Below are 15,754 nucleotides of genomic sequence, written 5' to 3' on the forward strand. Positions count from 1 at the left end.
ATGTCCCCACTGATTTATAAGGTAAAATACAAGAGGGTGCTTCATCTCTGGTTCTCTTTAACGGTGAGGATGATGCGTCGCGTTAGAGCCCTAAGGTACTGATGTAAATACCTCTATATACTCCCTTCAGCAACGTCCAATGAGCTGTCTCTATACAGAACAGTTATAAATGACACATGTAGTAGGCTTTTATGCAGAAGCTGATTGGCCGCTATGGAACAGACACTTCCTCCATGAGGGCTTGTGCACACACAGAACTCAGGAAACAGCTGAATGACAGGAAACTCTTCTGCACAATATTTTAATTTCGTTCAAAAAACGTCTTATCAGCAAAAAGAAAGCGTTTCCCGCCCTACCAGTGTTCACCACTAGGGAGAGTGTCCTGTCAGGATTGCTATAGAATAAAGCAGCTTCTTCCATCCATCAATCATTTACTTCCATCCAGCAGACATTGACGAAGGTTCTGGGATCCATTTTATCAATGTAGAGAACTCCATCCAAGTGGTCCATCTCGTGCTGCACAATCCGGGCCGCCCAGCCTTCTGCCCTCCAGCTGGTCGGTTCCCCTTTCTCATTCAGACCTGGCAAAGACAGAAGCACAAGCTGAGATCAGCGGGGACAGGCCAACCACACACAGCACTCACCCAAACCGCTTATAACCCCGCCTCCAAAAACAGCCAGGGTGCCATGTAGAGTGTAAATAAGAACAGGATGTGATGACTGGAACATATTTGCAGCCCTGAACTCAGAACTTGCTCTCAAAGATAAGCAACAGCATAATAACCTTTAAAGAAAAACATTTCTGTGTTACAGCTGATACAAATCCTGCAATAAATCTGCAGTGTGTCCACTTCCTGCTTTCATGGAAACAAACACAGGGTTAATAGAGTACTGTAAGGGGGGGGGGATTTACTTACATGGGGCTTTTAACGGTCCCCCACAGACGTCCTGTGTCCGTGCAGCGACTCACTGAGGGTTCCGGTCCCTGCCGCCGGTTCACTTCCAGAATTTGCGACTTTAATGTTGCAAACCACTGTGCAGTACGCTCCCAGTGACGTCAGAGGGAACAAGGACGCAGCCGCACAGGTGCAGTGGTTTGCGACATTAAAGTCGCAAATTCCGGAAGTAAACCGGAGGCGGGGCTGGAGCATCGGTGAGTGGCTGCGCGGGCACAGGATGTCTGTGGGGGACATACCATAAATTTGCATAACTCGGCTGACTGAATGGAAGGAGCAGGAAGTTTAAGCTCTTGCTCCCCTACCCACTTCATATTGGTTTTTTTTTGGGATATCTGGTATCCTTTAAAGGGGCACTATGGCGAAACATTTTAAAATATGTGCAAACACAGACAAATAGGAAGTACGTTTTTTCCAGAGTACAATGAGCCATAAATTACTTTTCTCCTATGTTGCTGTCACTTACAGTAGGTAGTAGAAATCTGACAGAAGTGGATGAGATCACCTGATTGGCATTAATTGCCATCAGCTGTCCCTGCCTGGTCCACACACTACACAGCTCTGCACAGATCCCCTGTGAGGCGTTTCTGCTTGAGTTCAAAGGGACACTTGAGGAATCTGGAGCCAAGGAGGTTTTGTTTTGAATAAGTGCATGTCGCTGAAAGGTGAATCAACATCTAAATCTGGTGGGCGTACAGTTATACCTTTGGCACAGATGGTGGTGGGAACACCCAGGTGTTTGAATTTTGGCACAGGGGTGAGGCTGAGGGATATCAGTCACTTGTGTCTATCTTTTCAAACTGTATCACACTATGTCCATACCATCTGCTTGAGTTTCAGATACTTGCATAACCAGAAGATCTGTGGAATTGTATGAGCTGCTTACTATGCTGATCTGTAACATAATCAGCCATCTCACTCGGTGAGGGATTGCATTTTTTGAAGCTGAAGTGTTTCTGACAACCATTGACTGTTGATATACTGGACTTATATATTTGTTGTGTCATATGTAGAGCGCCTGCACATTTCTATTATATTACTCCCATATACTTATAATGGTTCTTGGCTGGGACCTGGACATTTAGGCCACTATACCCAATTGTTTACTATAACAAGATTATACTGTATTATCATTCTGAATTTCATGCAGCCAGCGCAGTCGCACCTGGAGCAAGCATGCCGCCGGCGCAGTCGCACCTGGAGCAAGCATGCCGCCGGCGCAGTCGCACCTGGAGCAAGCATGCCGCCGGCGCAGTCGCACCTGGAGCAAGCATGCCGCCGGCGCAGTCGCACCTGGAGCAAGCATGCCGCCGGCGCAGTCGCACCTGGAGCAAGCATGCTGCCGGCGCAGCCGCACCTGGAGCAAGCATGCCGCCGGCGCAGCCGCACCTGGAGCAAGCATGCAGCTAGCAAGCATGGAGCCAGTGGAGACAGCTGCTTAGCTTTGTACTGCATGGGGGGAGCAAGGGGTGGGGTGCAGGGTATGGACAGCTGCATAGTTTTGTCCTCATTTGTCCAGATACGTTTTTTGTATTATATATTGTTTACATCGCCACAGAATATGTTAGTGTTCTATAAATCAATCACAGTAACTATGTCGCTTACCTGATATCTCCACGGAGTGGAATCGCGGGACCACAGCGGAGAAGCCTTGTACGCTGCTACATCCTTCTGGAAAGCTGATTTTCTGGGTGCTGAGAACCCTCAGAGAGGGGTTAATGAAGATCTTTAGAGGGATAGGAGTCATTTCTCGAGCAGCTCGCACGTCGGGAGGCACCATCTGACACAGGTTTTCCGGTAGCTCCAGTGCTATGACGCGCAGCGGGACTCCCAGCTGAGGCGCACTCAGCCCCACACAGCCACACGACCGCAGAACATGCGACATTTTCTTCAGCAAAGCCTGAGTGTCAGGGTGAGAGATCCGCTCAGGAGGGACAGACTCCGCCAAGCCACGCAGGATCGGGTCTCCAGTCTGGGCTACTCGCTTGTACGGTGGGGCTGGGGCTCCGAGGATGGACCGTCTTAGATACTTCCAGTAACTGCGCCTCTTCACTCCGTACCAGGAGGAGGAGAGGCGATATGACGGCACAGCGCTGAGAACCAGACTGGGTGAGCAGCGCGACAGGAGGAGACCGAAAACCCGGCAGCCTCTTCTTATCAACATGACTGCGGTTCCTGCAGAGAACACAGAATGCTACATAAGTCAAATGCTAACATTGACAAAACCCTAAAGGTAGCTGTATACTTATAGATTGCCTCCCAAAGTGCCAAATCGATCAGTTAGGCATAGGTGGGGGGAGGTTAGTGTTAGGGGTAGGCAGGGGAGAGGTTAGTGTTAGGGGTAGGTAGGGGAGAAGTTAGTGTTAAGTGTAGATATTCTACTATTTACAATATCTCACAACCATGTCAATTTATGTTTTTTTTGTTTGTTCGTTTGTTTTTCAAAGGGGTTGTCCACAGAAGAAATAAAAACGAAACAAAACAAAACAAAAACAAAAAAAACAAAAAAAATCTACTTACCCAGGGCTTCCTCCAGCCCCTGTCAGCCGTCCTGTGCCCTCGCAGCTCTGCTTCCCGCCGGTGACCCGGAATCTAATCTGGTCGGCATCCACTGCGCCTGCACGAGAGCTCGCGGTGGCGCTGATGTCATCTGTAGTGTACTGTGCAGGTACAGTGGATGCTGACATCTTGCACCAGAGGGGACCCCGGGCCACCGGCAGGAAGCAGAGCTGCAAGGGCACAGGACGGCTGACAGGGGCTGGAGGAAGCACCGGGTAAGTTGATTTTTTTAAAAATTATTTCTTCCTCAGACATTCCTTTTAAGAGAATGTTAGTGGGGGTGGAAGGGGGGCTTAACAGTTTTATTTGACCGACCTTGGGCCACTTTCAGCCCTCTGAAGCCTGACGGGTCCCTCGGTTTTTCCCCTTTGCTCTCCTTTAAGCAGCTGAGCCGCACCAAAAGTTTGCCAGCACACCAGTCGGGAGCTACTGCACATGCATGGCCCCAGCCACAGGAGTGCAAGCAAGGAGGTGCGCAGTAGCTGATGGGTCACAGCTGATCAACGGAGAACGATGGAGAAAACCGAGGATACTGAAAGAAGCTCCAAGTAAGTACAACAGAACTTTTTTCCCATGACAGGTCCACTTTAACCACTTGAGGACCGCGGTGTTAAACCCCCTTAGTCACCAGGCCATTTTTTACTTAATAGGCCACTGCAGCTTTAGGGTCTTGCCGCAGGGCCGTCCAACTCAGCACACAAGTGATTTCCCCCCCCCCCCTTTTCTCCCCACCAACAGAGCTCTCTGTTGGTGGGGTCTGATCGCTCCCCAGTTGTTTGGGTTTTTTTTTTTTTTTTTTATAAATATTTATTTCATTATTTTTTAAATAAATTTGTGTATTTTTAAAATTTATTTTACCTCCCTCCCTCGGGGCCAGCCAATCAGCGTGATCGGCTGTCATAGGCTTCAGTGTATGACAGGGGGATCAGTTTTGTGAGTGCCAATGGATCGCAGCGCTGCACAATTTTAATAGACGGCAGTTTCGCAGTCTAACAGTCTCCAAGCGGCAATCGCATGCAGAGAGCGATCTCCTGCAATCCCCGCCCGCAACCATTCCCACCAATCGGCGTGGAGTGGTCCTGGGGCTGCGTTCTGGTCGGCAAGGGGTTAAATGTAGGTCCTGGAAGCCATCTGTATACTGTACAGTGTATGGTCTGTGAGCCTCTGGACAAATTGTAGCAAATGTTATTTGTAACATGAACATTCCCACAAAGCCACAACCACAGCTCTGCTGGACATAAGAGATGTAATGTAATATCTTCCCTATCACACATCTTATTCTAGATTATTATTATTATTATTGATTCATAAAGCGCCAACATATTCCATGGCACTGTACAAAGTAGGAAAAAACCGTGGTCATAGCTCCCAACTGTCTCTCTTTAGGAGGGACAGTCCCTCTTTGGAAGCCCTGTCCCTCTGTACCTATTTCCTCCTCATTTGTCCCTCTTTCAGGACTTTGTCCCTCTTTCTATGTAAATATATATATTTCTCTACTGAAAACAAATGTGTTTGATTGTCTTGTAACTTTATTCCCATCCTTTAAATTGATACATTACTAATTTTAAAATGTTAATATGAAGGAAAATGAACCAGGATAGAAAGGACCAGTGTGGTTTGAATTGTAAAACAACATATTTTTCTTATGAAATCTTTATGGTATGCGTGACTAGGGGATGTGGCAGGGGCGTGGCTTAAATAGAACCTGAACTAAAAATAAAGTCAAAATAACCATATACAGGTCGTACTTACCTCCTGTGTAGTCTACTCCTCAATCTCTTTCTCCTTTCCCGCGTCCCACTGTGATCAATGGAATTCTCCATCCTCCATTTTGAAAATGGCCATTACCCCATTACAGCTTCCTGGTCAGCACACTGTTAAACTGTAATATCGCCCACTTGAGCCATAGGGAAGCAGGGACATTACCTTGCACATTCATTTGTAACTGACAGCACCTGATATATAGCTGACAGCAACTGCTGTATTTCAGTTCTGACAAAATATTGTCAGAACTGGAAGGGATCACTGTAAGAAGAAAATGGTGAGGTTCTGAGAGGAACTGACAGTGAGGTTAGTTATGTAATATTCATTTGCAGCCATGTCATGTGTTTATTTTAAATAATTTTACTCAGTTCAGGTTCCCTTTAAGTGTCCCTCTTTCTCATCTCAAAAAGTTGGGAGGTATGCATCTTATTCTATATTATTAATTGATAAAGCGCCAACATATTCCATGGCACTGTACAAAGTAGGAAACGAACATGGGGCAGTGTTGCCAACTCATCCCTTTAATTACTGACACATCTACATTGCGGTATCTTCAAGCACAGCATAGATGACACATCCAAGTTATACAGGTTCTGGGGCTATTTGCAAATAATCAGTGCCTTAACCGCATCTAAATAGCCACAAAACCTGTATAATTCATATGTCAGTAATTAAAGGGATGAGTTGGCAACACAGGTATGGGGTGCATAATAATTATAATAATAATAATACAGACTATATAGAATGTGTAATTCCTCCATCTTCTTATCTGCATTATATAGAAGCAACACAATCCTTATACTATAGTCCCCTCCCCTGCATGTTATCTGCACTGTATATAACCATTATACAATGTATAGTCCCCTCCCCCAGCCTCAGGACAGACCTTCATGCAGACCACTCTGGATAGTTCACCTGTCAGGCGCTGCAGATTGACGTCATAATGCAGCAATGGCTGCTGGGAATTGTAGTCTCTCTAGGCCTCGCTGCAAGTCATGTGACATTGTCTCCTCCTCCCTCCATGTGATTGGCTGCAGAGTCTCCGCATGGTGGACGGAAATGTAATCTCACCTACCTGACAGGGACACAGCGCCCCCTGCTGTACAGGATTGGCATTATCTCATGTAATAATGGGCTCACCAGTTGCAGCTCAAGTCACGTATAAGCAGCCAATGCACATTCTGCTAATTTTGTGTAAAGCCCCCCTACACCATTCAATTCCAGGCGCGATTGATCGAATTCGATTGGATTCGATTAAATCGATTAAATCCAACATGATCGGGATTTGATCAACCATGTGATCGATTTTGGCTAGTTTTCAATGCAAATCGATCACACGATCGATCAAATCCCGATCGGACATGTCAGATTTAATCAATCTAATAGAATTCAATCCAATCAAATTCAATCGATCACGCTTGGAATTGAATGGTGTAGAGGGGGCAGCTTGCAAATAGAATAAAAATGTAATGGCTGATGTTTTTGATCGGTGTTATTCCAAGCGGCAATCAATTTACATGAAATTTGCATGCAAGCTGGAACTAGGCTGGGGGGTAGTGATGGTCATGTCTAGGAGAATTCACGGAGAAGCATGTGACTTGTTTAATCAGCTGAAAGATTTGCAAAACTCTGATTTGCTGTGATCGCATCTGGCTTTAGCACATGTAACAAATCAGAGACTAATGCCTAAAATACACGGGTCGTACAGTGGCGTAGCTAATGAGCTGTGGGCCCCGATGCAAGTTTTACAATGGGGCCCCCCAAGCACTCTATATATAACAATTGATACGGCGCACCAAAACCTGCCAAGGGCAACAACAGTGTCAGAGGTGCAAGAAAAGGATGGGAAACAGTTTGTTAATGATTACCACTATTAAAAGTATGTATTGAAGTTATTTTTATGAGGACAGGACCAATAGAGAGCTAATACTGTAGTTGAGGGAGGGCCCTTCGGGGCCCCTCTGGCCCAAGGGCCCCGATGCGGTCGCTACCTCTGCAACCCCTATTGCTACGCCCCTGCGGGTCGATACGGCGGCCGATTAGGCGCCGGATCGACTGCCGCCGCGTCCCCGCCGGCGCTTCCTTATCAGCGCTCGATTCCCTGCCATTGTCCGCAGGCGGGAATCGAGCGGGCAGGGGCCGAGCGGCTTGATCGGGCCAGCTGAATATTATCAGCTGGCCGGATCAGCTGATTGATATACGGTACAGAAACGTACCGTGTATCCCTAGCATAAGGGAGGCAACACACTTGCAGGGCCGTTTTTCCCTGCCATTTTCAATTCTTCATCTGCTTTTGCCATTGCATTTTCCACAAACGTTTTGACGCAATTGTTCCACAATTTTTTCATTTGCAGTGACATATACTGTAATGACGAACTCGCAAACGTTGCAGGATTTCAAAACACACAGAAAATTGTCAACGCAAAACGCAGCAGAATGGTCAGACAAAGCATTTCCCGAGCTAGGCTATTGACTGGAGCAATCGGCGCATGTGTGCGACGTCAAGGGATGCAGTCGCAGGGGGGCCCTGTGGGGGGAGAAGTTTCTTTTCCCTGTCATGTGAGATGGACAACTAAGGAACGGAGAGAAAACGTTTTCTATTCTCTGCACAGTTGTTCTAATGACTGCATCTTCTCAGCCACTGATGAGCAGGGATGGTCATAGTCAGCCAACCTCGCTACGCTGGAAATACGCGGTTTTACGCAATTACACTTCGCCAAACTACGGCTTCGAAAACAAATATTCGCTTCGTATGCATTTCGTAAAAAATAAAATACGCAATTACGCGTAGTGCGAAGCGTAGTGTATGCGGATACTTATGCCCGTATGCAGAAAATTGTACGCATTAATTTCTTTAGAAATGCATATACTGGGAACCTTTCTATGCGTACATTCCCCTTTCCAATGCAAACATTTGTATGCATACAATCGCATGCGGAAAATTAGACGCGAGTAACGCATTCATAGTTCACTACGCAATACACATGTTAAATACACATAGTGGGCGTAAGCTACGCCTAGCGGTACTTCGCTACGCGTAAATTCGTAAGCGTAGGTTTGAAACTTCGCCTATGAACTACGATGCGTAGATGCGAACTACGATGCGTAAATTCGCACTGGCGTAGTTTCTGCTCATCCCTGCTGATGAGGAATCATGCAAAGTTTTGCAGACAAAGATTTGTCCCTATTCAGTGTGCAGCAGGTTCTTGTGTACAGAGCCCTGCCACCAACCTCTATACCCCTCCCCAAGTGCTGTGTACTGTAGTGTTGCTGGAGGAGTCTGCAGAGCCAGTTTTGCTCCATCAGAGATGGACAGATGAGTGTAATAAGCTGAGGCTGGGAGCACATTCGTCTGACGGTTCTCTGTAGGCGTTTTCTGCACACCAGGTGTGTCTGTATGTGTGAAAACATGCACGTTTTATCACAGAAGCTAATGTTATTGATAGAGGAAATGTGTGCAGTGCTTCACTGCTGTCTGTTTTATCTGTATGAGGAAAACACTTTCAAGTGTGCACTAGCCAATTGAATGACATTGGTTCTCAGTTTACCTGAAAGCGAGGGGGGGGAAGGGGGAGCATCCAAAGTTTTTGCAGGGGGGGGGGGCATCCAAAGTTCTTGCATGGGGGGGGGGGGGGGGGGGCAGTGATTTCTAGTAGGGATGCTCGGATAGTACTTTTTAAAATCCGAATTGATCCGGATATCCAGCTATCCGGATCCGGTTCAGATATCCGAATCCGACCTTTTAGATATCCGCGTGAATGCGGATATCCGACCTATTCGGATATCCAGATAGACAAACCAGAAGTGCCCTTTAAAATGCTTTAAAAACACCTCTACCCTCTCCCTTCCTCTCTCTCTCTCTCTCTCATTTTGTCTTGTCTTCCGGGGATTTGTAGGCTGTCAAAAGCAAGCTCACATACATTGGCCAGGAATCAAACCCAGGTCAACTGCTTGGAACGCAGCTATGCTCACCACTATACCACCATTGGCCGGGAATCGAACCCAGGTCAACTAACATTACAGGCTGAAGCCAGCCATTTCACTCATCTCTTCGACTACAAGAAAGGTCCAGGAGTAGTCTTAGCTACTGTAATATCTATGTTACGGCAGGGCCCTTATTACACTTTCTCTTACAGGGCTATGGAAACCGTTTTGCCCATGCGATAAAGCGAGGTGCAAAAATGAAATCATGCCTAGCAGAGGATGGTTTTGATCCATCAACCTCTGGGTTATGGGCCCAGCACACTTCCGCTGCGCCACTCTGCAGTCTGCTTACATTTGTATACAATCTTCAAGTTTAAGAAGGGTACATTAGTTCCCTTCACAAAACACAAAAGGCAAGGCCGTCCCTTTCGGTTAACAGCCAAATGCGCTAACCAATTGTGCCACAGAGACTGTGTATGTAGTTGCTGCTACATGGCTATCTGGGGTTCTCTTCGGACAACTATTGAACACAAAAGGCAAGGCCATCCCTGGGTGGCCTTGAACCACCAACCTTTCAGTTAACAGCCAAATGCGCTAACCAATTGTGCCAGAGAGACTGTGTATGTAGTTGCTGCTACATGGCTTTCTTTTTTCAAACAATTTTATTGATAACAAAGTAGGGCATCCAATCTACAATCACATTGCATCATGGTCGAACATTGAGCATAATACAAAAATGCAATATACATCTCATAGACCTTCTTATTTAGATGGTCTGGCTAATTGCTCATTCGAAACAAAAACAAAGAAAGGAAAAAACAAGTCAAATAATACATTGCAGAGCTTATAAAGAGCAACATTTTCCTCATAATGCATGTGAACAAGAAGAATATTATAAGGAGGTAATTGATGCCAGGTTCAAGTCTTATATCTTGAATCAGAAAGATCAAGACAGGTAGTTAGATAGTTAGATGGGGTTGCCAGTTATATGAAACTAAACAATTTATGTCCTTATATACAGAAAGGGAGAGAATAACCGGAGTCGCTTACTAAAATGGTGGTTAAGTAGCTACATGGCTTTCTGGGGTTCTCTTCGGACAACTGTTGAACACAAAAGGCAAGGCCATCCCTGGGTGGGCTTGAACCACCAACCTTTCGGTTAACAGCCGAATGTGCTAATTGCACCACAGAGACTGTGTATGTAGTTGCTGCTAAATGATTTTATGGTGATGTATGTGTGTCTTTTGGAGGGAGGAAGTCTGCTCCAAGAAGTTTAACACCACTTTTTCCTACAACGAAGCATACACTGTGTGGTAGAAGAGTGGTGCAGTGGAAGCGTGCTGGGTCCATAACCCAGAGGTTGATGGATTGAAACCATCCTCTGCTAGGTGTACTTTGTTTTTTACACCTTGCTTTACCACATGGGCCAATCGGTGGCCATAGCCCCTTAAGAGAAATTGTCATTAGGGCCTTGCTGTAACATAGATTGTAGTGTAACTATTTCAACTAATGTACCCTTCTTAAACTTGAAGATTGTATACAAATGTAACCAGACTGCAGAGTGGTGCAGCGGAAGTGTGCTGGGCCCATAACCCAGAGGTTGATGGATTGAAACCATCCTCTGCTAGGCAGGATTAAATTTTTGCACCTCGCTTTATCGCACGGGCAAAACGGTTTCCATAGCTCTGTAAGAGAAAGTGTAATAAGGGCCCTGCCGTAACATATATATTATGGTAGCTAAGACTACTCCTGGGCCTTTCTTGTAGATGAAGAGATGAGTGAACTGTGACACCACACTTAAAAACAAAAACCAGCAAGCAGCAAAGCTTCCCCATATTGGAGCATTGGATTTGGTAAAGTCTTAAGCCAATGTGTTGTAAGCCACAAGTAAGCTTTAGGTTAGCAGGAATGGTTGCATGGCCACCTAGCTTTTCACCCTTCCCCTGGAATCTTCCAGACTTCAAATTGCTGTCCTTTGCTGTGTGTGTTACACCAGCATCATCTAGCAAATTAGGCAAATAAGCAAGCTCATTTTTCTCTTGGGTATATCACAATGGTACATGCTAGGCTGGCTTCAGCATGTAGTGCTGTCGGTAGTATAGTGGTGAGCATAGCTGCCTTCCAAGCAGTTGACCTGGGTTTGATTCCTGGCCAATGTATGTGAGCTTGCTTTTGACAGCCTACGAATCTCTGGAAGACAAGATGAGAGAGGGAGGAGGTGGTGGTCCTTTTTGCCACCGAACTTGTAATCCGGATTCGGATATCTGGTAGAAATCCGCAGATATCCGGGTTGGCCGTCCAACTATTCGCAGATAGCTATCCGGATTTCTGCCCAACTATCCGGGATCTGGCCGGATAATGTAAAAATGGTCGGATATCCGGGATACCCGGATATCTGAAATCCGGATGAGCATCCCTGATTTCTAGTTACGCCCCTGCCAGAACAGCAGCAATACTGGTCAAAGGCTGCAGTGTTGGACTGGGAGGTGGAAAAGCTGAGGAAATCCACTTGCTGGCCAAGCAGCAGTAATCAGGTGTTGCTGCTCACAGTGAAGACTTGCTGCAGGTTTCTATTGGGAGTGATAACACAGGGTTACTGCTGCTTGGCCAGCAGGTGGATTTCCTCAGTTTTTCCACTTCCCAGTCCGACACTAAGGATCCCATACATCTTCCACCAATGTATTCAGCAGCAATGACCAGAAATGCTGCTCTGCTGTAGAGATGGCCCAAACTTTATGCGAGTTCACACTGTACCCTATACTACACCATTGGGCTAAAATTTACCCTCTACATCACAGTCAGCAGACACATGGCATCCAATCAGGCTGCACTCTCCTAAAGCCCCCTTCCCTGCTGCTGTTATTAGTTAGAGAAGGGAGAGAGGTTGCTGCAGAGATAGGGAAAGCTTAGTTAGGCTCTTTTTAGCTTGCTCCTTGCTGATATTTGTTGATGAAAAGCACCACCAAAACCGCTCTTTTGAGAGCTAATGTTCTTGTGATATGTTTTTTTGTGTGTGTGGCCCATTGACACTGCATTTACAGCCTTGTCTGTCGCAGCTGGCCCTTGCTAATTGCTATACTGTGCCACACCCAGCACATTCAGTGCCTAGTGTGACTGCTGCACAATGTATTATAATACCAGTCACTGCATACCTTTCACTGCACCTGTGTGACTGCACATTGTATTAGTCAAGTCAGTGCATACCTTTCACTTTATCCCTAGAGATGAGCGTAATGACGTAATTACGATTTAGTGAAATTTCGCGTAATTACGATTATGGCCGTAAGTACATAATCGTAATGAAGAAGGATTTAGCGAAATTTCGCGTAAGCGTAATTTTCGCATTACAGTGGGTATTACGAAATTAATGCGTATGGCCATGCTCCCAAGCGGAAAAGTTGACGCATGGATCAATGTTAGGTAGCCGCCGACTTTAAGGGTTAATAGCAAAGCCCCCTTAAATGCCAAGAGCCTCAAATTTGGAGAATATATTAAGGAGATCAGGAGGAATAAGAGGAAAACATTTTTTTTTCAAAAAGACCTTATAGTTTTTGAGAAAATCGATGTTAAAGTTTCAAAGTAAAAATGTATACATTTAAAAACCCGCCGACTTTAACGGTTAATAGCAAAGCCTGCTTAAAGTTTAGGAACACCAAATTCCTAGGGTATATTAAGGGGATCAGTGAGAATAAGAGGAAATTTTTTTTTTTCAAAAAGACCTTATAGTTTTTGAGAAAATCGATTTTTAAGTTTCAAGGGCAAAAATGTCTTTTAAATGCGGAAAATGTCAGGTTTTTTTTGCACAGGTAACAATAGTGTATTATTTTCATAGATTCCCCCAAGTGGGAAGTGTTTTACTTACTTCGTTCTGAGTGTGGGAAATATAAAAAAAAACCCGACGTGGGGTCCCCCCCCTCCCAGACCTCTTTAACCCCTTGTCCCCCATGCAGGCTGGGATAGCCAGAATGCGGAGCACCGGCCGCGTGGGGCTCCGCACCCTGACTATACCAGCCCGCATGGTCCATGGATTGGGGGGTCTCGGAAGGGGAGGGGCAGCCAAGCTTTCCCCTCCCCCTCCGAGCCCTTGTCCAATCCAAGGACAAGGGGCTCTTCTCCACCTCCGATGGGCGGTGGAGGTGGAGGCCGCGATTTCCTGGGGGGGGGGGGGGTTCATGGTGGAATCTGGGAGTCCCCTTTAAAAAGGGGTAGCCCAGATGCCCACCCCCCTCCCAGGAGAAATGAGTATAGAGGTACTTGTACCCCTTACCCATTTCCTTTAAGAGTTAAAAGTAAATAAACACGCAAACACTTAGAAAAAGTATTTTAATTGAACAAAAAACATAACCACGAAAAAAGTCCTTTAATATTCTTAATTAACCATTAATACTTACCTGTCCCTTTAAATAAATGATCCCTCGCAATAGCCTCAGAAATGTTCTATCAGTTACAATGTAACAAAGTTATTACAATGTAACAACTTTGTTACATTGTAACTACGCCGCACCCGACGCCACTCGCCGCTCAGCAGCCGCACAGACCCGACAGAGCTCTGAGCTATATAGCTCAGAGCTCTCTAAGCATCTTTGAATTTCTAAGTGTTTGTGTGTTTATTTACTTTTAACTCTTAAAGAAAATGGGTAAGGGGTACAAGTACCTCTATACTCATTTCTCCTGGGAGGGGGGGTGGGCATCCGGGAGACCCCTTTTTAAAGTGGACTCCCAGATTCCACCATGAACCCCCCCCCCCCGCCCAGGAAATCGCGGCCTCCACCTCCACCGCCCATCGGAGGTGGAGAAGAGCCCCTTGTCCTTGGATTGGACAAGGGCTTGGAGGGGGAGGGGAAAGCTTGGCTGCCCCTCCCCTTCCGAGACCCCCCAATCCATGGACCATGCGGGCTGGTATAGTCAGGGTGCGAAGCCCCACGCGGCCGGTGCTCCGCATTCTGGCTATCCCAGCCTGCATGGGGGACAAGGGGTTAAAGAGGCCTGGGAGGGGGGACCCCACGTCGTTTTTTTTTTATATTTCCCACACTCAGAACGAAGTAAGTAAAACTCTTCCCACTTGGGGGAATCTATGAAAATACTACACTATTGTTACCTGTGCAAAAAAAACTGACATTTTCCGCATTTAAAAGACATTTTTGCCCTTGAAACTTAAAAATCGATTTTCTCAAAAACTATAAGGTCTTTTTGAAAAAAAAAAAATGTCCTCTTATTCCCACTGATCCCCTTAATATACCCTAGGAATTTGGTGTTCCTAAACTTTAAGCAGGCTTTGCTATTAACCGTTAAAGTCGGGGGTTTTGAAATGTATATGTTACGGCCAGAACCCGAAGTGTGGCCACTTCTAGTTCTGGCCGGCCACTTCGGGTTCTGGCCGGCCAATATGCGAAGTGGCCGCAGCGCTGCGGCCAATGTGAGAAATGGAATGTTTACAGCCGTCTCGCCCGGCCAAATTGATGACAAACTTGCTTAATTTAATGAAATGTAGCCGGCGGCAATGTCATAGAATAGATGAAGCCGCCGGCTTTCGCGCACTGCCTCTCCCCGATCCCCCCTCCCTCCTCTCGCCGCCTCCCATTACAATACGTAGCAGCCGGGCGGGGACATGCAGCCGGAGAGTCGTTCGTCGCAGCAGGGGCAGCAGAGCGGGGGAGGCTGCAGACATCGCTTCTGCCAGCACCCGCTCTGCATTCCCCTGCCGCGACGAACGACTCTCCGGCTGCATGTCCCCGCCCGGCTGCTATGTATTGTAATGGGAGGCGGGGAGAGGAGGGAGGGGGGATCGGGGAGAGGCAGTGCGCGAAAGCCGGCGGCTTCATCTATGACATTGCCGCCGGCTACATTTCATTAAAATTAAGCAAGTTTGTCATCAATTTGGCCGCGGCGAGACGGCGTCAACAAAACATTTCTCACATTGGCCGCAGCGCTGCGGCCACTTCGCGCATTGGCCGGCCAGAACCCGAAGTGGCCGGCCAGAACTAGAAGTGGCCACACTTCGGGTTCTGGCCGTAACATATACATTTTTACTTTGAAACTTTAACATCGATTTTCTCAAAAACTATAAGGTCTTTTTGAAAAAAAAATGTTTTCCTCTTATTCCTCCTGATCTCCTTAATATATTCTCCAAATTTGAGGCTCTTAGCATTTAAGGGGGCTTTGCTATTAACCCTTAAAGTCGGCGGCTTTTTTATATTATACGGAGCGTTACGGTTTAACGCGAAATTACGGTAGCGTTTAATGCGAAATTACGGCATGAACGAAACGCGAAATTACACGTTGAAAATTACGCTTATGGTATTTTCAATTACGATTTTAATGGCAATTACGCTACCGTAATTTCGCATCGTAATCGCAAATTTCGCATGCGTAATTATAGTAATGCGAAATTACGAAAATTTCGGCTCAACTCTATTTATCCCCCCAATACGAACAAAACAACAGGCAGAGCCAGGCCACCCGGCAGGTCTATTCGAGGTCATGCTGTCGTGATTTCGTGCGGCCCTCGACCAAAGTACAGTGTTCAGAAGAAGGCACATGCCATCAACCCC

At 46.4% G+C, this 15,754-nt stretch overlaps 1 protein-coding gene across 3 annotated transcripts in view; it reads right to left on the bottom strand.

Moving 5' to 3' along the window:
* Positions 1-282: 282 nt before the first annotated feature.
* The window catches only part of COG8 (component of oligomeric golgi complex 8), a 34,793-nt gene continuing 19,321 nt past the window's right edge, over positions 283-15,754 (bottom strand). The window contains exons 1-3 of one of the 3 annotated variants that reach the window (XM_068260573.1): positions 6,195-6,249; positions 2,562-3,131; positions 283-581 (exon numbers count right to left, since the gene is read on the bottom strand). In XM_068260573.1, the coding sequence (XP_068116674.1) occupies positions 424-581; positions 2,562-3,120 (717 nt within the window). In that variant the 5' untranslated portion in view covers positions 3,121-3,131; positions 6,195-6,249 and the 3' untranslated portion in view covers positions 283-423. Of the gene's footprint in view, positions 582-2,561; positions 3,132-6,165; positions 6,250-15,754 lie in introns of those variants that run through there. The other 2 variants (XM_068260572.1, XM_068260574.1) reach the window with 2 other exon arrangements.

This window comes from Hyperolius riggenbachi, chromosome 11 (assembly GCF_040937935.1).
Source record: "Hyperolius riggenbachi isolate aHypRig1 chromosome 11, aHypRig1.pri, whole genome shotgun sequence".
In the NCBI taxonomy this organism is placed as follows: domain Eukaryota; kingdom Metazoa; phylum Chordata; class Amphibia; order Anura; family Hyperoliidae; genus Hyperolius; species Hyperolius riggenbachi.